A 25,557-nucleotide genomic window follows, 5' to 3' on the forward strand; every position below is an offset into this window, starting at 1 on the left:
GCCTGATAAGAAGAGATGGGAGCATGATGTGGCCGGAGGAAGTAATGCAAGATATGACGGGACAGGGAACGGGATGGGACGGGAGGGGAGAAAGTGATAGAGCAAAGAAAACAAGGGGAAAAAAACACAAGGGAAGGTTTTTTTTGCAAGTTTCGCAAAGAGAGAGAGGGGGCAGGAGAGAGAGAAGGGAGGGGAGAGAAAAAGAGAGAGAGTGTGTGTGTGTGTGTGTTTTTATGAATGAAGTGAGTCACTGCCGATGTGTCATAGGCCCGACGTCTTTATAAAGGAAGTTTTAAACAAGCCTAAACACTTCACTTGCAAAAATTGGGACTTAGCACACATCGCATCCCTTCGCTCTCTGCATTTTCTCTTTCCGTCTGTGCGTCTGTCTATATACCTCCACTCTATCCAAGTGTCTCTCTAACCTTCCATAAAGTCATCTCACTACTTTGCTCCACACGCAGAAAAAAACAGAAAAGAACAGAAAAAGTTTTTTCACTTCTACTTGTCTTCTCTGGACACATTTTGCTCCTCATTTTGACTGACAAGGATAACACTGACTGGAGTTTCATATTTATTGATTTTGCCTGCTGATTGGGGGTTGTGTTGGATTTCAACCAATATGAAATGTACGTAAGTGGCTGCGTTCCAGTATGAAACCTTTGTTTCTTTGTGTGTGTGTGGGTGCGTTGCTGTCCTGAAATTATCCCGGTGTGTTATTTGGCCTTGCGGTCCACCTGTAATTATCAAGCACTGCTGTGGTCCAACCCCTTTTTTTAATACTTTACACGGGCTTGTATTTGAAGTTGAAAGGCAGAAAGAATGAATGAGCTGACTGTTTTGTAGAGTCTGACTTGGCCCCCGTGCCGCTCTGCCATATAATTTATAGCAGCAACACATGCACCTATCCACTTGCAGGTGTGACAATCAGCAGCATTCATGGCGCTGCTTCTTCCCCGTCCAGGAGTGATGCTGATGTCTTTCATGATCTGCCTGTAAAAACAGCAATCTGTCAGCAAAACGCTGCACCAGCCAAGTCTGGAGTTATTGTTTACATTATGCTGCAATATCTTCCCTGGAGTTGACAGCCGTGGCCTGAGGTCATCATCATTACGGCCAGATGACGGCGCTTCCACCGCTAATTGCTTCCGTTTTCTTCCTCTTCTCCTGCCGCAGTGCTGCTGGACTCCTCCTCGTCTCTGCTCTTGTCGCTGCTGTTGGCCCAGCTGCCTGTCTTCATGTCTGCCTCCCCGATGCCTCAGCGGCGGCCCGGCGACATGGACAAGCTGTCCAATCAGACCAAAAATCTCATGAAGCTCACCCAGGAACTGCTGGTAAGTGCAAGCCATTGGTTCGTGTGTCATTGGTTCATGAGATTAGGACCGGGGTGTCAGGTGCATTGCTCAAGACTGTGCCGTTTAGACCCGAGTGTTGACACCATGGGGGACCACGAAAAGAAAGCTTGTGGGGCGCGACTTTGACACTTTTCACATGTTCATTCATTTTGAGGTCTTAAACATACCAAACACATAGCAAATCTTGTAAACATCACAACAAAGTTCGAGACTTAAGGAAACGGTAAAATTTCAGCAATAAAAGAAGCTGAACATTTACCGTTAACACTCAGGGTGTCCAAACTTATTCCACTGAAGACTGCAAGTATAAAAATGGAAAGCTTATTGGGCCCTGCTTTGATACTCACATTTTCTCCTACTCAAAAACATACCAAAACTTCCAGACATCGGCAAAAAGCCAGAGACCTAAAGAAGCCGGGGAAATGCAAGCAAGGGATTCTGTATAGATGGTTTTCTCAACCAATCTTGCTCAAATTTGACACACACGTTTTACTGCAAAGTTGTGTACCAAAGTTGCAGGTGATTCTACTGAACACCTTAAAGTTACAGCAGGTGTTTTGTGTGCAGCAGTAGAAGAGTTACACCATTGGTTGTGCTGACACTGATAGGAATGCTGTGGAAAATGTAATGCCAGCATATGTGGAATACACTTTTATACTCATCAGACCTATGGACGACTAGTTGCCAAATAGAAAGATGTTTTCTTTCACAGTCGTTTCCAACCAATCTCGCTCAGTAACATTACTGACACCTAGTGAACAGTGTAGGATACTACACATCTTCTCAATGCCTTATACTGTATTTGTATTTTACTTCATCCAGACATTTTCATGCTGACTTTAGGCAAAATAATATGTTATACCTGCTCAAAAAATATACACAACATTTTGGACTACAGATGTACAATATCTTTTAATATCTTTTAACACTGCCCAAAGACTCAAAATGGTACCAATAACTTTTAAATGTGTAGTTTGTGTACACCTGGAGGTAAGATGGACTGGAACAAATGAGGACGTGGCCAAGTGTAACTGTTGATTAGTCCTAATCAAATATCCTGACATGACTACTAGCACATGACTACTATCGGGAGAAGCAGAATATGGGGGGGAGGAGCCACCTGCTGTGGCCCAGCAAGGTGCACTGTATTCGGGCACATGTTACGAGCAGCCAACAGAAAGCCATGGAGGTCTTTGGGAAAACCTTTGCACTTTTCAAACACCACGGCGCTGCTGTTTCAGGTGGCTAAATTCATGTGTATTAATCACATTATTATGTATTATTCGCAATTAAACTCACTAATTGAATTCATATTATTTGAAATTAAATTAATGAATTTAATTTAGTGCCATCGCCAATGAGTGGGGGTGGCATGCACATGACAGCATTCTCGCTGGATTTGTCACTGGTACAAGGTTGCTGTCATGTAAACATAGCCTTCATCACCAATGCTTGTGATGCAGCTGACCTAGCTAAACGCATGAATTCCAGCACTAATGAGAGCAAAGGTTTGCAGGCATTCATCAGCTGGCGTCAGACTTAAGCTGATTGAACTGATGACAGCCTGGCCGGAGTCCATGTGCGGGCTTTTCCACTGAGTGACCTCACACCGAACCAGAAAGCATGACAGGCCTGACTCAGCAACCTCTCCGCTTTGTCACCTGACTTGCAAAACTCCACGTCAATGGGCTACAAAAAACAAAGTTCTGAAAAGCATGCCAACATTTCTCCCTGCAGCCAGGACGCATTCCAGCCCTGAAATGACAACAAACGTCAGATGTTTACATGAAAACATGTTTGCCTTCTGCGGCCAGACGCTGGAAGTGCAACACGTCTATGGCTGGAGGTGTAGGTAGGGAAATCAGAACTGCTTTGGATCAGGTGAAAACAAATGGGGTTCATATCTTTGGTTTCACATGACTGATCCACATTCTAGTTTTGCATCATGCAAAACCCCAAACGCTTTTGTTTGAGAGATAAAGCTAAAAATAGACGCATACTCTCTCTAGTCTTGATTGTGTATGGTGACAAAGTGAGGACATCCCATAATGTGCAAGCTAACTGTTCTTCTTCACTCCTGACGCGCTGCACACAAAAGGGTGAAAATGAAGGCTATTTTATCGTGATTAATCACATTTTGTCCATGGTTAACTCTGAATCACTCTTGATCACAGACAGAAATACGATTTTTCTCCATAACAAGTAGGAATGTAAATCTCTTTCTGGTAAACGATCGGACACGCATCATCAAACATCACATTTCATGTAAAGGATATCCATGCATTTTCTATACCCCTTATCTTCACTAGGGTCGCAGGGGTATGCTGGAACCTATCCCAGCTGACTTCGGGCGAGAGGCGGGACTGGTCGGCAGCCAATCACAGGGCACATATAGACAAACAACCATTCACACTCACATTCATACCTATGGACAATTTGAAGTCACCAATTAACCTAGCATGTTTTTGGAATGTGGGAGGAAACCGGAGTACCCGGAGAAAAAACACGCATGCACGGGGAGAACATGCAAACTCCACACAGAGATGCCCAAACAGAGAATCAAACCCACGTCTTCCCGATCACCTGAATATGTGGCCTCCATGCTAACCAGATGGCCACCATGCGGCCGTAAGGACATCAGTTTTATTCAAAAGATAATATTACTGTTGGAAATCCCACCGTTTAATGCCAATGGCCTTTAGTTCCACTTTGTTGGATGGTCCTTGAACCCACTATGTAACTGCACAGATAGCTTATTATATCACTCAACACCCACCAGATGCATTCACTGACAACATCTTTACTATGCATGTCAAATAAACAAACAATCATTGGATATACTTATCTGCCACTAAAAGTATAGTTGGGATTTTTTGACATGAAGTTGTATGACACCTCCATGAGCAGAGAAGTCCTTCAACAGTGGTTCACTCCACACCTTCGTGTCCTGAGCAGACTTGTGGTCGGATTTCGGAGCTGAGAAATAACACAGAGCGATTTGTGAGATCAGATTTTTTATTAGTCGGCATTTTTGTGATGCAGATGTATTATGCTTTTGAATGCATATTGTTTTGAGAAGCCAAACACTTTACTTAACTGTCCCCAGCAGCTAGCTGGAACTACTTTCCTCTACTCCGAATTCCGACCAGAACTCGGCTCAGGAGTCGGCTCAGTGAGTCGCTGTTGATGGACTTCACTGCTTATGGGGGTGTCATTCAACTTCATGTCAAAAAAATCTGAATTATACCTTTAAGTATGCTCAGAAATCCCAGAAAATACAGCTACGCTCAAAACTGAGAGTCAAATTTCAAAAATGACGTGGTTTCTTTGAATGCAACCCCTCAGGGCTCCTAATAACCCGGTTACATTGTGATTCCAATCTTGTGTTGCTATGAAGAGATCACAGTTAAGCGTGATTTGGAGCTCTTAATACATACAAATGTCTACAAATACAAATCATGTCTTTTTCTTCATCAACTACAGTAAAAGGGCACATCTTACACAGAGTTGCAAGTGGTGATTAATCATGATGAAATAATTTGAAAACTGTGATTAATTCCATTCAAATTCTTAATCATCTGATAGCCTGAGTAAAACAAGGTTTCAAACGGGCACCCCGACTGTGTTGACTCCAAAGTTGACCCTTATATAGACCAGGCACAGGCGCAGCCAAGCCATTAGTGCCAGTGGGAAAGAGGGAGAGAGAAATCAGACGTGAGAGGATTTAACACAGTCGAGTGTAATCTAAACTAATCAAATGAATGCCTCTCATTGTCTTTAAATGCACAGAATTGGACTGCGCATCTGAGGCCACCGTATGCATCATTCACCACATACATCACCGCGTGGGACACGTCTTTTGTTCTTGACAGTTACATTAAACACAGCATCAGGCTAATCCAGGCATCTTACTTGTTTCCCACCAGCATTCCATATAGGAGAACCTTTGATGGTATATTCGTGGTATCTCCTGCTCATCCTCCTTGAGAAAAAATGACTTTATATGAATCGTTGGTTTTAGTTGTTATTAGTTATTAGTTATCTAATCACTTTCTCAGTTTCCACAAAGTCTGCGCTGCGTGTTGGCTCATTTCTGATTGGATGGTTAATAAGGGGTGGGGGAATGAGGGATGGGGCGATCTGGCGTGCATCCAACACAAATCCAAGATGTAAGTGGAGCTGTTTTGAAATGTTGATTTCAGGGGAGTAATAAGTAATTTATTTTGGGGGACACACCTTTAGAGGGCTGAGTAGCATGTGTGTAAAATTTGAGCAAGATTGGTTGAAAAACAGCAACTGAGTGATGTCACAACAGGCACAATAATCCCCAAAACGGCCCACACGAAGCTGAAACTGAATTCACTTCCTGTCCGGCCCCTCTTATTATGTCTAGTATATTGGGTAATGGCTGTCTATAGGGGTGCTATTTTATGTCTGGAAGGCTCTGATCGTGTGAAAAAGTGTATTTAGAAGATCATAAAATCTATGCTCTAACTACCACAATAGTTTGTTTCTGAAGAAGGTACAGGTGCTGTAAAGCCCACAAGGTTATTTGTGGCGCCACGGGTGGAAATGTTGACAAATCACTACCATAGTATTTGCACTTTTTCCCCAACCTAATTTCCCTAAAAAAAGGAAAAAAATGAAACTATTTTATTTAGCTTGGCTATGACATTATTATATTCTTATTCTCATAAAATTGCAACTTTTTTTCTCCTAATATTTGGACTTCTTATGAGAATATTTGGACTTCTCATAAGATAATAACTTTTTCCCCAACTTTATTCATTGTTTCTCATAATATAACAACTTTTTCTTTAACAATTTTTTCTTTAATGGTTCAACTTTATGCAACTAAAATGATGTCATTTTTTATTATTTTACTCTTTTTTTTAGTTTCCTTTTTATATTTTGACTTTATTACCATAATATTTTGGATTTATTCTCTTAACATTACAAGTTTTTCCGCAGCCTAATTTTCCAAATATCACAACTTTATTTGTTGTTTTGCTTGGTTCTCCTAACATTATGACTTAAAAAAATGTTTTTCTTTAATGTTAGAACTTTATCCTCCTAAATGTGTTTCTTTTCAAGTTTTGACAAGTTTTTCCATTTCTGCTGTTTTTTAGTTTTCTTGTTAAAGGGGACCTATTGTACTTTTTCCACTTTTCTGACCTATAAATGTAGTTAGAATGTTGTATTCTGGTGTGTCAAGGTTGCCAAGGTTTTAGATAATGAGGTTTGCGCTGAAAGAAGTTAGGCTTGGAAAAAAACTGCCCCTTTGTGAGTTCCTTATATGGGCATGTCAGCCTGTCAGCCAAATAAACCCATTTCCCTTCAAAGTTTTTATTCATTATCAACTCCTATACCCACCATATTAAAAAGTGGGGTTTGTCTGCAGTTTGGAAGCACTTTGGGCGTGTGACCAATCACAGCGGAGTGGGTGGGGCCAGAGGTGAGTCATGGGTGGAATAAATTAAAACTGAAAAACAGGAAGCACAAATCCAAGGAAACATAGCTGGAGTAGGTGCAATTTCTGGAAGATCTACAATGTTTTCTGTGCGGGTTATGGTGTGTAGCTGCTCTATAGGAGTCCACAACTGAATGAGCATAATAGGTCCACTTTAAATGACATATGTGAAGGAAAAAGCCATGAAGGTGTGTTGGGGGGACAGTATTAGACCCTGTTCACTCACATGGAAGACTGGCTTTTTTCTTATTGTGTGGAATTTTGCTAAAAAGAGGACATCGTTTGGAAAGATAAATAGAATAGGAATCTGTGGAAAGTCCCGGCAAGAAGAGCAATGAGACTCATGCTTTAAAAAGCGTGGTGTGTATACAGTACATATAGGAGTTGACATAAGTTTATGTGACAAAAACGGTGTAAATGTGGCAAGTGTGTCTGTACGATGGCAAAGATACATTTGTATGTGTGCATTTTTGCGGTGCGGCGTGTGTGAGTTGAGGTTTCTGGAAATAGTCGAGGTTGTGTCGGTGTGGTGTTTAGTGTTTTTACTTCTGGTCGCTACAGCAGAGGGACTTTATAAAAATCAAAAAAAGATTTATCACATTCTTGCATTTGCATTCAGGAAGAAAGAGGCTGGACGCTCAGTTTTGCTGGGTGAGGTCATGGGCCGCAGTGGGGAGAGAGAGCGACAGAGGGAGGATTAAAAGGCTGAGAAAGACGGAGCTGAAAACCACAAGAGATGAAGAGATCATGGAGCTGGTGTGTGTGTACCTGGTAGAGGACAAAAGCAGCAGAGACAAAACATAAGTGAGCTTTTATGACGCTAGACAGCAAAAAACCATCAACACACAAACAAGCAGACAGCAAAACAGGCTAAGGAAACAACATGTTTGCAGGAAAGCATTTCCCTAATCACCTTAATGTTGTTATGTTCCTCTCATCTAGTGGATGGAAATGACTCATGTCCATATATTCACGTTCATTAGCCTGTTTTTGCTCAATTGTCCTGCTCCAAGTGCCCCCATAGACCCGCATTCACATTGTTGCGCCCCCTCTGGCGGCGCAGATGGGAACCGCAGGCGCTGTAAGCAAGCCCAGACGTGGATGACAACCCAGCCCGGAGCCGGGCAGTGGGCAGCATTGCGTCATTGCATCTTTTTATAGCGCCCCTGGAGTTTCCCTTCAGTTGTGTGCTGTCGTTCTTGCAGCGTTGGAGTGCCTTGTTGTGTGCAGAAAACATCCTGTGGCTAGTGGGATCATTTTGTTCCTCGTTCTTGACATTGGGGGGGAGTGCGGGTGAACTCACGCCGAACCCGTCCACCGCATGTCCCTCAAGTCAGCGCTACTGTCTGAAAGCGCAGGAAACCCGTCTCATACTTTCACACTGACCCACTGCTTTTCCCCCTTCAGAGGGCGCATGCTTTCGACTCTGACGTGGAACCCCACAGGTTCAGGTCTCTGCCAGAAATGAGCAACAGATCGGCCAATGATCTCCACAACCTTCAGGTAATGCTCTGATGGGGTTTCTTCCTCCGAGAGAGGGAGAGAAAGCGAGAGGCCTTGTTTTGGTTACAGCACATCTTACCACACCCATGCTTAGTCTCTGGTGCTTTTTTGTCCTTTTCCAAAAGCTCAAGCCAACACTCTCTCAGCTCCATGCCGACCTGAAGCTGTACGAGCACCACTTTGAGTGGCTGAACAAGGTCTCCAAGAAGCACCACCACCCCGCGCTGCCCAAGCTGGTGGAAGTGATCAAGGAGATGAAGTCGCTCATCAACCTGCTGCACCATCAGGTATCCCCCAGCTTTTCACTTTATCAGCTTTATTCATCCAAACAGAAGCACCTGAAACTATTTTCCCAAAATGGCTTCCTTAGTAACAAAATCTGAAAATGCCAGCTTGCAGTTTGCGTATGATGGCTAAAACGCTGACGTCACATGAGCAGACGTGAGCTTTGACGACAAGGCGAGATAATATATAAATATTTGGACGGACATGACTTCCCAGCTGACATTCTCCTCATATGTTCTCTCAAATGAATCGAGAAGTAATTCCGCTTCCTCATCGGTCTAGACAAGCAGGCAGAAGACGGACTTATGCGCATGCATCCTTCTTCTATAGTTTTGGCACAATGGTTCCTTGTTCCTTGAGTACGGCATCATTTTCAGCCTGTGATCGGTCCCCGTCCTGATGCAACTATTTACTCATCCGGGACAGCGTGGATGCCAATTTTCTTTCCAACCCATCGACCTTGCCAAGCAGGAGGTCACCTACAGCCATTGCTGTCACTGTTTTCTGAGCAAGCACTAATTAGAGATGCAACCCGGACACTGACGTCATCAATCATTAACGAACCATGGGCCCAGACCACATGTTGCCAGATGTCCGCCAGATGTCCGCACACCCACCCACGTGGAACTAATTAGAAGAGTAAGACAATGTGAAATCCCTTTCATTTTTCCCTCAAGTTCCCTTTTGTTTTTTCTTAAATTCTGTTTCTTCTATTTATATTTTACACTTATTTTATCTCCGTAGATTGCGTGTTTTTTGCGTTTGTGAATAAAATGACAGTCAAGCTTTTATTTATAACGTGGCAGCAAAACGAGGCAGTTGAGCACAAACAGATTAGCACTGCAAGGTAGCCCCTCTCACTTCTGCCTTCCTGACCCCTGACCCCTCCACCTACAAAAATCCTCTCCACTGACCCCTCCACATACCCAAGGCCAAAGCTCCAGTAAGCCCCCCTTTATTATAGCTGTCTCAGACAATGTCTGTAAAGTTCCCAGTTTCAGCCATAACTGCTTAAAACGGTGAAAAGCAGGTTGTTCTAATCGATGCTTGATGTGCCGACAGATGCTGAGGGTTCAAGCGCCGAAGCTGACCCCGGCTCCCCCCTCCCTGCCCCCAGAGCTCTCCTACCAGTTTGACGTGCTGCAGTCAAGCCAGGAGCTCCTCCAGCACTTCAAGCTCTTCTGCGATTGGGCATACAGAGCCTTCATCAGCCTCAAGACCAAAACCTCCGCAGTTCAATGATGACTTGTTCAACGTGAGCGGCGGCAGAGCAAGAGGACACGCAGACAGGGGCCCTGCCTCGGGCAGAAAAGTGAACCAAGAGACCCCAGAGGTCTAAACATCATCAGCGAGCCAAAGAGCATACGCTGTAGAGCGACTAGGACACCCTTCTGCCCGTTCAACCTTATTTCCTCAACCCTGACCATGTTATTTATCTATTTATTTATTTATTGACTGTCAGTCCTTTATTTAATGTTATTTATTTGAAGTTGTGTGTCACTCTCATCTTTGTTTCTTTATTGACGTGAATCCTTTTTCCTTGTGCCTAAGGTAGCGTTTCCTGTCTTCTTTTTTCACTGACTATTTTATTTTATTCTTCCAGTAGATCTGACACAGTCACGTTTAGTTTTGGGGTTTTTTTGCAATTTGTCACACAGCAGTGCCCTTCAAGTGAGTGCAGCTTTCATCTAACTCAGTGATCCTCACCTGGTGGGTCGGTGAGTTGCTGCTAAAAATAACGTGATGACCCAATGTCCCCTATGCACCTGTCGGGGCAGCGGCCTAACCGTAGTCAATATAAACCGTGGTCACTTGTCATTGACAAGTGATGGTGGGGCCTCTGTGCCCAAACCAGTTGAGAAGCAGCTGTCTAAGTACTGTGCAAAAGTCAACATGGATGAAGACAAGTGCAGGCTTTTTAGTAGCAGAAACAGCGTTTCCGTGTTTAAATGGCTGTTTCTTTGCTTGGGAAGCATCTCTAATGTGGTCAAGTGGCTTGTATGGGCGCTGCTGCTGAGCACTGATGGTCCTGATTAGATTCTTTGCACAGACTTGTAGGATCAGCCTCTTGGATGGAGAGATGGCTGATTTTTATAATATGTTTTGGGAGTTTTAAAATAAAGATTTTTTAAAAGTTAAACACTAAAAGTTAGGGGTGCACGATAATTATCCACCCGATATGAGTGAATTCTGACACTATCTGATAACTATATTCTAAATAGCTCCAATGAGAAACAAATGCTCCAATGACACTCCAATGAGCAAATCAAGTGCTCCTTTTTTCTCTTGCCTGTGACGTTAATGGCCCGTCGTAACTTCCTAAACTCACTTGTTTGCCAGAGACCTCGGTGGCGTCACACCAGCTTCTCGGAGTGTGTGTCCGAATACTCTGTAACCTTCCTGGGCCGCAACAGGTGGCTCCTCCCCCATCATTCTCCGCTTCTCTTGATGGTAGTGATGTGCTAGTAGTCATCTCATGATTATTCATTAGGACAATCATCAGGTACACTTTGGTCTAATCCTAATTTGTTCCCGTCCGTTTTACGTCCAGGTGTACACAAACTACACTTACATCTACATTTTCAAAAAGTAGATATTAACAAGTCATCTTTTGGTTATCAGTATCATATCAGTCTTGAGAAGCAGAGCGTTATCGGTATGGGTTTGATATCGTGCATCCCTACTAAAAGTCTTAAAATACTATGTATTGTGACACTCCTGTTTGTAAGGTGTACATAATTGTACATGAATGTAAATGCTTGTACAGTGCTTTTGCGTATGATGTTGTCTTCTACAATATAATTCAGACGACCAATTTTGTCACTATCATGTTTTTGTTCATTCCTATCTAGTATTTGTTACAGTATTGGATATTTATTTAAGTCACTTGGTGGAACTATTTATTTTTGTGCTGCAAGGGAGCAAGTCTCCTATCTTTTTATACTTTTATACAGTTTGTATTCCTATCTACTACAATTATAATGTTTAAATTATTGTAACATCGAGATGCCTCTTCCAAACACTGATTGGCCTCAATGTGAAATCCGTGCCTTGGTGAAATAAATACAGAATGTGCAAAAAGAACACGTTTGGCCTTTTTATAAATGACTGCAACTTATTCATGTTCTTCTTTTCGGGACTTCATAAGAGTCCATTCTTCAAAGTAAAACGCTACCTTGACACACTGGAAGGATGTTGTGTGATGATGAAAGCCTCTAAAGATAGAAAGCATGAAGTTATGGCAGGGAACCTGTGGCTCCTTTTATTCCCTCCTTTTTATATCATATTTTATAAGTGAAATAGCATGTTTGAGGCTTTGGTCTGCAATATAATGAATATGATATAATTTTAACAATTAAATGTGTTTTATTTTTGAGCAATTACTATTGTAAGTTCAATTTTTTTACCTTATAATTAAACATAAGGCGGAGGTCCAGCAGCAACCACCCCCTTCAAAACTTGCTTCATCCACCTCACGTGGTGGACGTTTGATCACGTTTAGGGGTGGAGTATTTATTTATTATTGGCTCGCTTCAGAAGAACACATTCAGAGATTTGCATTCTAAAATTGCTAGTCTTGATTAAAAATCAACGCGTTTAGTTGTTTTATTTTTTAATATTATCCAACCCCTGAGTTATGGTCGCTATTTAGATTTAGATTTAACATAATTTGAGACACCCCGCCTCTCGCCCAAACACAGCTGGGATAGGCTCCAGCACCCCAGCAACCCTCGTGAGGATAAGCGGCAGAAAATGAATGAATGAATGAATGAATAATTTGAGAAACAACGTTAGATATAATTCGCACTTCAGTACTTTTTACATTCTGTAACTGTGATATTGTTTTTACCCATTTTGCTATTAATTGGATACGATTAAATAAAAACGTTAAAAATATATACGTTCCCGGTATGGAACACTACATTTCCCAGGGGACTTTGCGCCGTAGAGCGAAAAAAAACAAAACGCCATATTTTATTCTGAAACGTGGACAAAAAGTTTTACATTTTCATTTAAAAAGTGTAAATTACAATGAAATAGTTTAATCGCGCTTCAAACAGCTACGCAGTCATAATGAATTGACATTTAAGAGATCGAAAACGTGACAAACATGCTGTGGGAAGTGGACATCCAATAGGAAGAGTTTATCATTTCCCGTAAACAGCCAATCGCTGTCGTCGTTCTTAGCAGGCGGCATCGGGTGGAGGATGTTAGTCTGTACTGTGTTTATTGTTAAGGTTGTGTGGATTAGCACTGCGGTATGCATCTCATTCTCATATTAATCATGAATATCCTTTTCAAACGACTTATGAAGATAAGCGGCGAGGTCCGCTTTTAATGCATCGTAGTTTTTGTCTATCACTGTTGGGTCATTCTTCAGTTTGAGACGGGGTAGACGCAAGGCCAGCACCGTTTACTGTAAAAAGCCGAGCAGGTTTGGTATGTTTATTTTCAGAGTTAGCTTGCTTTTAAGGTGTTAGGTGAGGACAAATTGTTTCATGGTAGCTGATGCTTGTGCTATTGCTAGCAAACACCGCAGTGCGGATTGAGAAGAAATGGCAACTAGGCAGAGAGACGGTGGGGAATTAAAGCTTGCAATACAGGGAGAAAAATAAGCGAGGGGGCGTCCTTACCTCGAGTAAATAGTGACGCTGTGTTTTTCTCCCACGTCACCTTTGACTTGAGCCGGACTGTTTCCGGTGCCTGCCAGGAAGGAATAGAACAGTAACCCAACAAAAGATGGAGAGAAGAATACAGACTGCAATAAGGCTCTAAAACTGATCAGCATACCCTCACCTGTCACCAGTACTATCTGCCCATGGCTAACTCAGTAGCCACTCTGGTTGTCCAAGCAGAGCTCTTAGCGCCTCAGTCCTCAGTATCCCTTTCCCCTTTCCCATCACTTCTTGCCTCGGGGGAGGAGGATGACCGGGAGAGGGGGGAGCTGCTGGAGGGAAACAAGGGCGTAGTGGACGGGGTGGAGGAAGTGGTACTGGACATGGTGACGTCCTCGGAGTCAGCTCAGCAGTCCGAGCATCCTTTCCAGTGTCTGGAATGTGGCAAGACCTTCAGGTGGTCGTCCCGGCTCACGCACCACCAGAGGAGCCACAACAACGAGAGACCCTACCGCTGCAACCTCTGCCCCAAGGCCTTCAAGGGCTCCTCTGCACTGCTCTATCATCAAAGGTACACAGCTTGTCATTGAAAGTAGTTGCTGGCGACTATGACCTTTTATGACCTTGGCATCTGTTTGAAAATGACTTGTGCTGCAGGTCTCACTCGGGGGAGAAGCCGTACAAATGCCAGGATTGTGGCAAAGCATTCAAACGCTCGTCGCTTCTCCAGGTGGGCTCTCAAGTATGGAACCTCAGGTCCAACACAAGAACGTTCAGGTTTTAGTATTTTTGTGTGTTGTAAAAACTGTAGTGTGGAGATTTTCAAAAACTCCAACTGAATCCGCTACGGCAGAGATACTGATCCAGTTTTCAAAGTGACGCTCATACTGACGGTAGGCACTGCGGCGAGTGTCCTCGCTGGCTACGGAAAGCGCGCTTGTTAGACCAGATGTTCACTCGTGTTTTTTTTTGGTGCCTTTTGATTTCATACAATGAATAAGTACAATACTGTATCTTTTTTTAATGTTTCTTATTTTTAAATAGCTTTTAATGACTTCATATTGTCGTTTGTTCCTTGAGTGTACAATGGTAATACAGTGTTATGAAAAAGTTTGGCCACCGCTGATGATAACTTTCAGGTTTTCTTTTATAAATCACTGGTAGTTGGGATGAGCCATTTCAGTTAAATACAGTGCATTCATATTCACAGCGCTTCATTTTTGCCACATTTGTTTATGTCACAGCTTTATTCCAAAATTGATTCAATTCATATTTTTCTAAAAAATTCTACACACAACACCCCATAGTGACAATGTGGAAAAAAATGTTTTTTCAAATTGTTTCTAATTATTCTTGTTGCTTTTGCCGTGAAGCTCAAAATTTAGCTCAAGTCCATTCTGTTTCCACTAATCATCCTGGAGATGTTTCAGTAGCTTAATTCGAGTCCACCTGTGGTAAAGTCAGTTGATTGGACATGATGTGGAAAGGCACACACCTGTCCATGTAAGGTCCCAGGGTGTGCACAGTGCATGTCAAACCAAAACCCAAGAATGAAGACAAAGGAATTGTCAGTAGACCTCCTGGACAGGATTGTCTCGAGGCACAAGGCTGGGGAAGGTTACAGAAAAATCTCTGCTATTTTGAAGGTTGCAATGAGCACAGTGGCCCCGTCATCCATAAGTGGAAGAAGTTTGGGACCACCAGAACTCTTTCTAGAGATGGCCGGCCATCTAAGCTGAGTGATTGGGGAGAAGGGCCTTACTCAGGGAGGTGACCGACAACCCGAAGGTCAGCCCAGACTTCTCGGTCCCCAGCCACCTCCTCCAGCTCCACCGGGAGGACACCAAGGCGTTCCCAGGCTAGTTGTGAGACATAATCCCTCCAGCATGTCCTTGGTCTTTCTGGGGCCTTTTCCCGGCTGGGCATGCCGCCCAGCATGTGTTATACTTTTGAACGCATATTGTTTTGAGAAGCCAAACTCTTTACTTGTCCCCAAGTTGTCCCCAGCAACTAGCTGGAACTACTTTCCTCAGCACCCAAAAACCGACCAGAACACGGAGTGGGGAGTGAGTCACAGTTGATGGACTTCACTGCTTATGAGGGTGTCAAACACCATCCGAACTATCCTTTTAAGCCAATGACACCACTAGTCATTTAGTCACGCAATCATAAAAACATGTAAAAGGAAAAAAAAAGACATTTCTGCAATGGGCACGATCGGTGACTTTTCCACCCAACCTACACAAGATAGCGGCTTCAATTATGAAAGTTGTGTGTAGCTACGAAAAATCGTCGCAGCCCTGATAAAAGGTAGAGGAAACACTGAGATGACGGATTTACTGCACATGCGTGTCATGAGTCTTGTGCAGTCTCCGGGCAGTGGGGCCTGTGCTGCCGGTGGCTTGCATGCCTCGGTGGCAGCTCGGGGTTGCTGCGCTGTGATGCGCCTGCTGGGGGGGGGGCCAGGCTGTGTGTTGTGGTGGGGCTTGGTCTCACTCATGGGGACCGGGGGCCTGGGTGGAGATTTGCTCTAGCGATTTGTTATGCACCAGGTGTCGGCTGGTGCTGAGTGGGGGGGTTTGCCTTGTTACTGGTCTGCTCATGTGCTGGCTTTCCCCCTCGCCCACTCTTTTGTCTGCCTCACTGTTGTCAGTTGGGGGGGGGTGTTCTTGTCCCTTAGCAGTCCTCAATCTCTGCGGCTCGGGGTCTGGGGTCTGCCCCATCGCGCCTCGGGTGCTCCCTGGCAGAACATATCTGTTTAGCATGTAAGGGCATTTAGATTAATAATACCATCTGTCCCAATGCGGGGTTGTACAGTGCCATAGATTTCAAATGTTGATTTTTCTGCCTGTCCTCCAACAAAAGGTCCATCAGAGTGTCCACACAGGAGTAAGGACTTTCTTGTGTCCATACTGCCCCCTGACGTTTAAATGGAGTTCCCACTACCAGTACCACCTGCGCCAGCACACTGGGGAGTGCCCGTACCCGTGCGACACTTGTCCCAAGGCCTTCAAGAACTCCAGCAGTCTCCGGCGACACAAAAACGTCCACCTGGGACTCAAGCCGTACACCTGCTCCGAATGCAACAAGTCCTTCACTCAGTCCACCAACCTGAGGCAGCACATGAGGATCCACACGGGCGAGAGGCCCTATGTGTGCGACGAGTGTGGACGCAGCTTCACGCATTCGTCCAACCTGGCACTGCACAAAAACTCTCACTCCATCAACGCAAGTGCAGGAGGGAAGGAGGGAAAGAGTGGCGAGGATGCGGGGAGGAGGAGCGGTGTGGTGGAGGTGGTGGTGGCATCCGAGGAAGAGGCGTCATCTATGCTGACCGCCATGGTGGGATATGTAAGCCAGGAGGGCACCGACGGAGTCGGGGTGGGCGTGGAAGAAGTCTTCTTGTCCACCACTTCGTCCGCTCAGAATCCAAACCTGCTCGCCCTCGCCCCCTCGGGGGCGACCGAGTGCGCATCCAGGCCGATCGGCACGGAGGTCCGCCTGAGCATGGAATCCGGTGCTAGCCTGTTGCTGTACAGCTGTGGCAGCTGCAACCACACCTTCGCCACGCGCACCGACCTGGAGGAGCACCAGGCCATACACGCGTCTCCCGAGGAACACGCCTCTGGCGGGGAAATGGGAGCTGCGGCGGCGGGGGTGCAGGAAGGGGACAGCTTGGTGGGGGCCAGCCACCTGTTGGCAGACTTTGAGGAGGTGGTGGAGACAACCACAGCAGCGGAAAGCGGACACACCACAGAAGTGCTATTGGGACTTGCGGACGGAAACAACCCAGTGAGTGTTGATTAGCTTAAGGGGACCTCTTCATCAGTTTGGAGGCATCCCATGCGATTTGACCCCTGTCATAGTGCAATTAATAATGTGCATGACTTCCCTTGGTCTGTTTTCAGAGTGTAGGCACCACCCAGGCCCAGCTTGACCTTCTGCAGAGCTTCAGCAAGGTGACTCAGAGCTCTGAGGTGGTTCAGCCTGAAGTCCCAACCACATGGGCTGGGCTGTTGTGCGGCTACTGCAATAAGTCCTTCAAGACCAGCGGAGGCCTCAATAGACACATGTCACTGGTGAGAAAGATCTGTGTGTTTACCACAGGACTGCAACCTATCTGCAACCTAAACACCCAGCTGTAATTTTACAAGATTGTTTTTATTTTTGAAACGTTGAGGGAATAGATATAATATTATGGGAATAAAGTCTTAATTTTAAAGAAATTTTTACATTTAAAAAGATGATTTAAGAAGTAAGCTAAAATAAAAGTACATACGTACAAGTTCAAAATAAAAAGAAAAACAGCAGCGAGAATGGGAGTTGATTTTAATAATATGCTTTTTCACCATGACAAAGCTGAGATGTAATATATATAATTAGGGCTGACCAATAATTATTGGCCCGATATCGGCCTAAAAATCGAAATCTAAAAATTGTGATCTTCCATGCAATGAGAACTGATGTAGCACATGCGTACATTGCATTTGTGGAGATTGCAGCAATAGGCGGTTAGTACTTTGCACTGTGCCGCATAAACGTTTTTTGGAAAAGCAACAACACTACTTAAGCAAGCAGAGCAGTATCAGAGTTCACAAGCAGCTTAACAGCTGCAAAGAAATCGTGGACAGGTTAATCAACGTACTGTTGTTACTGTGTGTTACAGAACGTGCTACAAAAGCGATGTGATAAGTAGATAACAAGAGATAGGACACCATCAGCAAATAATGCAGAATATCCAACAACATGGAGCTTATTAACCATGTACACCACCAGTACAGCAAAGCACACTGGGAAACAGGAAGAGATCCCACATTCAGCGCTGAGCATACGTACGTCAACGTAGCTGCCATATTGGATGTGCTGCCCTGTAAGTGAATACAAGTAAATGTACTTACTTTAATTACGCATTTCTACAAAGACATTTGAGAAGGAGTTTCATCCCGTAGACCGCATGCAAACCCCATTGGAAGAAGTCCTAAGAAGTCCTCCCCACCTCCGTGTACGCACAGCAGCATAGCATATCCGACATTAATGCCCCTTGTCCGGCCACTGTGAGCAACTTCTCCTGCTGTACAGCCATAGGTGGCATAGGAAGCTAGTATGTCCATCTTGCAATGAGAGTGATGCCCTCCGATGCACACACACCCTCTGACTACCCTATTTCCTCTATGTGCTGGCCATGGCCATCACATTTCCCCAAAATTGCGGCGCCCGTGTGTATGGTAACACATGCGCAACAAAGTCAGCTGTCTTATCTTTTTCAGACTTCTGATTGTCCAAAAACATGCATGACAGTCGGTGAATGTGTTTTTATGTGGGCATACAATTTTTTTTTTAAAACACTGGAGTGGGGGAAAGAGGAAGATTAATGTGTTCCTTCATATTTGTCTCCAAAATTGTCGGAAAATATACGCTTTTTTGAGTTGCTAAGCCGGCAATGCTATGATGTGCGTTGTCTTTTACCAAATTCAAAGCAAAGATGGGATGCCATCTTCTGTTTGAAGAGTTGCTACATGCTACACGTGTATGTTCATGTGCCATGGTATATAGAAATGTACTATCTGTGTGGATCTAAATGTGTTTGTGGTGGCTCACCACAAATAAATGTAAGTAAAGGTACAAAAGTGCTATGTTGTTTATAGAATCAGTCCAGCAGTTTATTGACCATCCTGGAATACCTCTGTTTGTGTGCCTCATCCCTAGATGCACTCCCTCTCCCACTCCCAGTCCCGTTCTCAGTTCAGCTGCTCTGCCTGCGACCGCTCCTTCCCGCTTCTGTCCTCGCTTCTCACCCACCAGCACTCCCACACCCCCGAGCAGCGTCTCCTGGCCGAAGCCGAGGCAGAGATCGTGTGCCCCCCTTCCCTCTCCTTGTCTCTCCCGCTTCCATCCCCTCCCGGCCAGGCTGACAAGCAGGGAAATAAGAGGGAGATCCACGCCGGCGTCACAGCCTCCAGCGAGGACCAGGAAGAAGCACTTGCTAAACCGGTGAAAAACTCCAAAAGGGCCAACACTGGCAAGACCGCTACGGCTGGAGGTAAGCGCCTAATTTTTCTAATGGTGCAGTTAAACGCAACAGGTTTCTTGGTGGAATTCAGGTGTATCGAATGGTCAGGCCAGTCAGTCTATTGGAATTGAATACATTCCAGCTTCTGTGGTAATCTCCCATTCTGTTTTGTGATTTTTTTCACCCAGAGAGGCCGTATCGCTGTTCAGAGTGCGGAAAAGCCTTCAAAGGCTCGTCGGGGCTCAAATACCACATGAGGGATCACACTGGCGAGAGACCTTACCGCTGCACCGAGTGCGGAAAGAGTTTCAAAAGGTCCTCACTGCTCTCTATACACCAAAGGGTAAGACATCCCTGCAGGAGAAAACAAAAAGACATACTTACAATAGTGTACAGTGGATTCCTGAGCAGGCCGCACAGTGGAAGAGTGGTTAGCATGTAGAGGAGATCGTAAAGAACTAGGTTCGATTCTTCACTCGGACATCTCTGTGTGGAGTTTGCATGTTAATTGGCAACTCCAAATTGTCCATAGGTATGAATGTCAGTGTGAATGGTTGCTTGGCGGTTGCTTGAATGTTGCATGTGCCCTGTGATTGGCTGGCAACCAGTCCAGAGTGTACCCCGCGTCCTGCCCGAAGACAGCTGGGATAGGCTCCAGCATACTCATACCCTAGTGAGGATAAGCGGCATAGAAAGTGGATGGATTTCTGATCATTCACCGCTCTGCAGTGTTTGTTGTTGTTTTGAAAATGGGCGTTTTTGTGTTCCGCAAAAACCACACGACACCTCTCATTCACCCTAAGTCATTTATAAATATAACATGTTTTAAAAACCCATGATGATTATATTATTATTATGCCTGTTGTGAGAACGTTTAAACCTGCAATAAAAGCCTGACAATGAAGTCTGGCGTTTGTTTCACCGGACAATTACTGACACCTGGTGACCAATGTAGAATACTACATTCACAAATTGAATGTTGGTTTAATGGCTCATATCGTATTTGTATTTTAGTACAGTTGTTTATGTTTGGAAAGGCTTAATTTGTGCAAAAATACATCATTTTCTTAAATATACAGTTGTGCCCAAAAGTTCCCCTGCAGAATTTAAGATTTTTTTGGCCTTTTCTCAGAAAATATGAATGATAAAACAAAAACCTTTCTGTCACTCATGGTTAGTGTTTGTGTGAAGACATTTATTGAAAAAAAATTCCTCCTTTTAAATCATAATGACAACAGAAACTTCAAAAATGACCCTGTCCAAAAGTTTAGACTCCCTCGTGGTTTTGGCCTGATAACATGAACACAAGTTGACACAAATGGCTTTGAATGGTCCCTGAAGGTAACCATTCTCACCGGTGATGTGATGTATGAGCTTGGAATCAATGTGTGTGTAGAAAAGCTTAGAGCTGCGTTGAAGCTTCTGGTTTCTGTGTCATGGGGAATGCAAAAGAATTGTCAAAGGATCTGTGAAACAAGGAAATCCAATTGTATAAAACAGGAAAAGGACATAAAAAGACATCCAAGGAATTGAAGAGACCAGTCAGCAGTGTTAGAACTCTATTCAAGGATTTGAAGATGCCACTAAGCAGTGTTAGAACTCTATTCAAGGATTTGAAGATGCCACTAAGCAGTGTTAGAACTCCAATCAAGAAGTGGAAAGGAGGGATTCTTGAAACCAAACCACAGTCAGGCAGACCGACAAACAATTTTGCACCAGCTGCAAGGAACATTGTTCGAGATGCAAAGAAAAACCCTCAGATAACTTCATCTGAAACACAGGCCTCTCAGAAAAAAATTGGGATGGCTGTTTCCAAATCCACAATAAAGAGACACTTGAAGAAACTGAATGGGCAGGACGCCAGAAGAAAGTAATTTCTATGCAAATACCAGAAAATATCCCGCTTACAATACGCCAAACAGCACAGTGACAAGCCTCAAAACCTTTGGAACAAAGTCATTTTGAGTGATGAGACCAAAATTGAACTTTTTGGCCACAACCATAAACGTTAAATTTGGAGAGGAGTCTGTTTTGGAGATGTGTGAGCTACAAAGGCACAGGAAAATTGGTCAAAATTAATGGAGGGATGAATGCATGAATGTTATCAGAAAATACTGGAAAAAAATCTACACTCATCAGCCCAGAAGCTGTGCAGGGACGTTCTTGGATGTTCCAACATGACTGATCCAAAACGCAAGGCAAATCAACCTGCCATTGGCTACAGCAGAAGAAAGTCAAGGTTTTAAATTGGCCATCTCCGTCTCCTGACCTCCATATCATTGAGCCACTCTGGGGAGATCTCAAACGTGCAGTTCATGCAAGACAGCCCAAGAATTTCCAGGGGCTGAGTTTTACCATCCGAGAAAATAAAGACCCTCATCCACAACGACCACAAAAGACTTCAAGCCGTCATGGATGTTAAAGGGGGAAATTCAGGGTATTAAAAACTAGATTTTTTAAGTTTCTGTTGTCATTATGATTTAAAAGGCATAAGAAAAATTTCAATAAATGTCTTCACACAACCACTAACAATGAGTGACAGAAAGGTTTTTGTTTTATCATTCATATTTTCTGAGAAAAGGCCAAAAAATCTTAAATCCTGCAGGGGGTTGTAAACTTTTGGGCACAACTGTACATGTATGTATTTTTTTTTTTTTACTAATAATAGACTGTAGACAAACAGTCATTCATTCATTTAAGCGATGTTTGACTTATTTAGGGCTTAAATCTGATTTGGAGTGAGCTGGGTGTCAAAACGTCACATTTTTTTAGCCGTATCAATAACTCTGGTTTTTCGCCATTCGCTGGTGCTCCGGGATTGGAACCGCGACTAAAAGCAGGGCTCCGCCATTATTCTCAGCCAAGAGCTAATGTTTCAATAGTGTTTTATTGTTTATAGATCCCAAAGATAATTGAAATATGAAAGAATCCCATTTGTCCAATTTGAGCAGAACATTTATGTATGTATCTTACATCCTATCCTATATATCTTATCCAGGTGCACACAGGTGTGCGAGCATTCCAGTGCACCCACTGTGCTCTCACCTTCAAGTGGAGCTCCCATTACCAGTACCACTTGCGGCAGCACACGGGGGAGAGACCCTACGTGTGCAAGGAGTGCGGCAAGTCCTTTAAGAACACCAGCTGCCTGCGCAGACACAGTCAGATGCACTCGGGGCTGCGGCCTCACATCTGCACCGTCTGCTCCAAGTCATTCTCGCAGACGTCCAACCTCAAACAGGTAAGCACCCTTCACAAAGTCAGGGCGTCTCTAGTTCACTATGACATGTACGATCTTGTGTTAGCAGATATTCAGTCATTTACAGCACATAGTAAGACCACCCATACATGGGTAGTCATCAAAGAGAACAACATACTTGTGCAACAAAACGAAAACACAACACATCCATAGCAAGTAAACACATCACTACTACTGCTACTACGCGGGTGACAAACAGCAGCTAAGCGGTAAATATAACATGTAACAAACTGTTATTAGCAAGTGCCCACAAGGCATGCAGGGTAGTCCAACAACAATATGAGCTACTGTATGAACTATAAAACATAGGCATCAAGAGTATGTTAACGTCCCTCCCTGACTACGTCCTCAATATATTTTACAATCGAGCAAAAATGCAACAAAAACAGCAAAATGCTGGCAAGAACATGCCTTGTCTTTTTGGCATGGGCATTGTGCGTAGGTATTTCTTTGTATGCACGTATGGTGCAGTTTGTTGACGTGTTGTGTTTGTGTTATTGGATACAGCTCCGATGTTAAAGGTTAAAAAAAATAGATACAAATTTAAATAAAAGGATTTTGGATATGCTCAGTGGGCCAGATTAAGACACTTAGCCGGCCCGATGTGGTTCGCAGGCTGCAGTTTGCCCACAACTAGTCTCTTACCGCTGTACAAGATGCACACTGACTACTCTACAGCATACATGTTTCTCTTCTGTCACATTGCTCATTGCTGTGTTTTGAACAATTGTCATCATGTGTTTTCTGGTGTTTTTTCTCTGTGTCCCCACAGCACGAGCGCACCCACTCTGGTGAGAGACCCTTCCAGTGCTCGCACTGCAGCAAGAGCTTCACACACTCCTCCAACCTGCAGCTCCACCTTCGCACGCATTCCCCGCAAAAGGACTTCAAATGCCCGTATTGCAGCAAAGAGTTTGTCATGCATTCGTACTTGCAGAGGCACATACGGACGCACAGCAGCTCTCTCCCGCTGCCGTGCCCAGAGGGTGTGTCTCAAGACGGCGTGGCGGTGAAAGCCAGCGTTGGCGGGGTTACCACCACTACCACGCTTCTAAACCCCATCACCCTGGAAGCGTCGGGCAATAGTGGGAGCCTGATCGTGTCCCAGCCGGCTCTCAACATCCCCCCAAACACCTCTCAGAACTATTTCATGATTCAGACAGCCAGCGGCTTGCAGCTCATCCCGCTGTCATCGCCAACACCGCCGGCCCCTCCACCGCCACCACCGCCTTCATCCCAGCCCCAAAACTTCTTGCTGCTGCAGTGTCCGCCCACCAGTGGCTCTCAGTCAAGTTTGATTCTGATCCCGACATCCAATAACCCTCCGTCTGCCCCGGAGCCTCCAAGCGTCCCCGTGCTTCACACCCTGCAAGCGTTCAACAACCACACTCAGGTCCAGCACCAGCAAACCCGCATCGTCATCACCAGCAATAATAAGAGCACAAGCTCTCCCGTCACCATGCCGACACACACCATTCCAGCTAATTCGTTGCTTCGCAGGCCTATACTGGGGAAGCGCAAGCACATAGCGAGGGGCAGACGGGGACGCAAACCAAAAGCGTCTCTTCAGAAAAGCACAGATTTAAACTGTACCCCGAGCGGCGTGTCACAGGCTACCGCTCCCGCCCCATCTTCTGTCCCATCTTCTGCAGCCATTGCATCTGACACTACTCTCCAAAGCCTCTCGTCTTCCACCAGTGTAGCATCGGAAGCCACACCAGCCTGTCCTCTCGCTTCCAACAATAAGCCGGAGATGACATCAGCGAGGACCGAGAAGCAGTTTGTCTTATGTTTTGAAAATGAAGAACATGCCAAGGAGGATTTGAACGTCAACGAGAGAGAGGAGTCGTACATGTTACACTTTGAGGAAGGGGGCTCCTCCGAAGAGGCGGGCGGGGAGGGGAAGTCCCTGGTGCTGCAGTTCAAGGCAGATGCTAAAGTAGGTGCAGACAAAGAGGGAGATAAAGAAGGCATGATGTCCCTCCTGCAGGAGTGGGGTGGAGATAAGCCTGGCCATGGCCAAACAGGAGAAGCAGAAGGCCAGGGAGGGTCCTTTGTCTTCCATTTTCACACCCAGAATCAGGAGAGCCATCCCGGAGAGCAAGGGCCTTTTGACCAAGAGCATGACAACAGCATGTCCAGCCACGCTTTGGTGCCCCTGGACAGACCAGGCGTGGTGTTCGAGGTCAGTGACGAGAGCAAGATGGAGCAGGACACCGAGGAGGGTATGCAGATGATAGCGCTGATAGAAAGTGAGGGGGGGGTGATGGGAGAGGACAGTGCAGGTGGCAGCAACACGGGAGGCACCAGAAGTATCTTTCAGCTGGAGGGCGGGGAAGAAATCGTCATCATTGAAGTGAGCACCAGTAACTTAATAGAAGAAAGGGTCCCTGCGGGCACCTCCCAGGGCAGGCTTGAAGGTGAAAACGAGGACATCACGGAGAAGTCGGCAAAGGAAAATGGTGGTACGCCATTACAGACAGCAGAAGAGCACACAGGAAATGGAGCGATACCCAAGAGATGCACGTCTCTTACTGAAATATGAGTTCCATGTTGTGGGCTGGGCATGCTAGCACTTTACTTTCAGTTGAAGGTGTCCTGGTTCTGATGCATTCATGCAGTTGGGGAAACAACTGTTGTAATGCCACGGTGCCACTAATTAGAAATGTTATACATTCAAATTGGCTGGGCATGAACTTTTCAATAGTCTCTAATATATTAGTTGACATGACACTGTCAGAGGCAAGTGTATTTGTTTGAAATTGCTTTGAATTATTTTTTGTTTTTATGTATATGTAAATGATTACTTTTGTTCACAATTGTTAATAGGAGCTTAATAATAAATCTCTTCATCCTTCGTCTTTCCTTCTGTCACATACCCGCCAACATTTGCAGATGTGTGTTAGATGATGTGTGTGTATATATATATATATATTTGTACGGGGGACTATAACTTGCATATATGTTCGAGTTCCCCATATTAAGATTACCGTATTGTCGTATTTTCCCCATATTTGTATGTGTGTGTGTAGGGGGATAATAACAATAAATGCCGTAGT

At 44.6% G+C, this 25,557-nt stretch overlaps 2 protein-coding genes and 1 long non-coding RNA gene across 4 annotated transcripts; 2 read left to right on the forward strand and 1 right to left on the reverse strand.

Annotated features, from left to right (window-relative positions):
- On the reverse strand, window positions 1-13,571 carry LOC131105497 (uncharacterized). The gene is made up of 3 exons (XR_009119946.2): window positions 13,248-13,571; window positions 1,056-1,286; window positions 1-993 (listed from the first exon to the last, which is right to left on the reverse strand). It is a non-coding gene; the product is annotated as an uncharacterized LOC131105497 (long non-coding RNA).
- il11a (interleukin 11a) lies at window positions 330-10,433 on the forward strand. The gene is made up of 5 exons (XM_058053656.2): window positions 330-629; window positions 1,177-1,334; window positions 8,233-8,328; window positions 8,454-8,615; window positions 9,676-10,433. Exons 1-5 carry the CDS (start codon window positions 623-625, stop codon window positions 9,853-9,855), a joined length of 603 nt encoding a protein of 200 aa, XP_057909639.1. The 5' UTR covers window positions 330-622; the 3' UTR covers window positions 9,856-10,433.
- Window positions 12,770-25,542, forward strand: znf628 (zinc finger protein 628). Of its 2 annotated transcripts, XM_058053655.2 has the most exons (8): window positions 12,770-13,800; window positions 13,887-13,959; window positions 16,095-17,021; window positions 17,138-17,308; window positions 18,936-19,269; window positions 19,428-19,582; window positions 22,238-22,480; window positions 23,271-25,542. In XM_058053655.2, exons 1-8 carry the CDS (start codon window positions 13,433-13,435, stop codon window positions 25,041-25,043), a joined length of 4,044 nt encoding a protein of 1,347 aa, XP_057909638.2. In that variant the 5' UTR covers window positions 12,770-13,432; the 3' UTR covers window positions 25,044-25,542. The 2 variants fall into 2 exon arrangements, with proteins under 2 accessions (XP_057909638.2, XP_078646802.1); XM_078790676.1 differs by lacking the exons at window positions 12,770-13,800; window positions 13,887-13,959 and adding an exon at window positions 15,803-15,994 and having other exon boundaries at window positions 23,271-25,541.
- Window positions 25,543-25,557: the final 15 nt, after the last annotated feature.

The sequence above is a fragment of the Doryrhamphus excisus genome, linkage group LG5, assembly GCF_037039965.1.
Source record: "Doryrhamphus excisus strain RoL-2023G ecotype Guam linkage group LG5, RoL_Dexc_Guam_v1.1, whole genome shotgun sequence".
NCBI lineage: Eukaryota > Metazoa > Chordata > Actinopteri > Syngnathiformes > Syngnathidae > Doryrhamphus > Doryrhamphus excisus.

Bases quoted from the DNA above. Each gene is read 5' to 3' on its own strand.
- znf628 (XM_058053655.2), top strand. From the start codon at position 13,433: ATGGCTAACTCAGTAGCCACTCTGGTTGTCCAAGCAGAGCTCTTAGCG. The intron at 17,309-18,935 runs GTGAGAAAGATC...CCTCATCCCTAG, and splicing joins TCAATAGACACATGTCACTG to ATGCACTCCCTCTCCCACTC. The intron at 19,583-22,237 runs GTAAGACATCCC...TATCTTATCCAG, and splicing joins TGCTCTCTATACACCAAAGG to GTGCACACAGGTGTGCGAGC.
- il11a (XM_058053656.2), top strand. The intron at 1,335-8,232 runs GTAAGTGCAAGC...TTCCCCCTTCAG, and splicing joins AGCTCACCCAGGAACTGCTG to AGGGCGCATGCTTTCGACTC. The intron at 8,616-9,675 runs GTATCCCCCAGC...ATGTGCCGACAG, and splicing joins TCAACCTGCTGCACCATCAG to ATGCTGAGGGTTCAAGCGCC.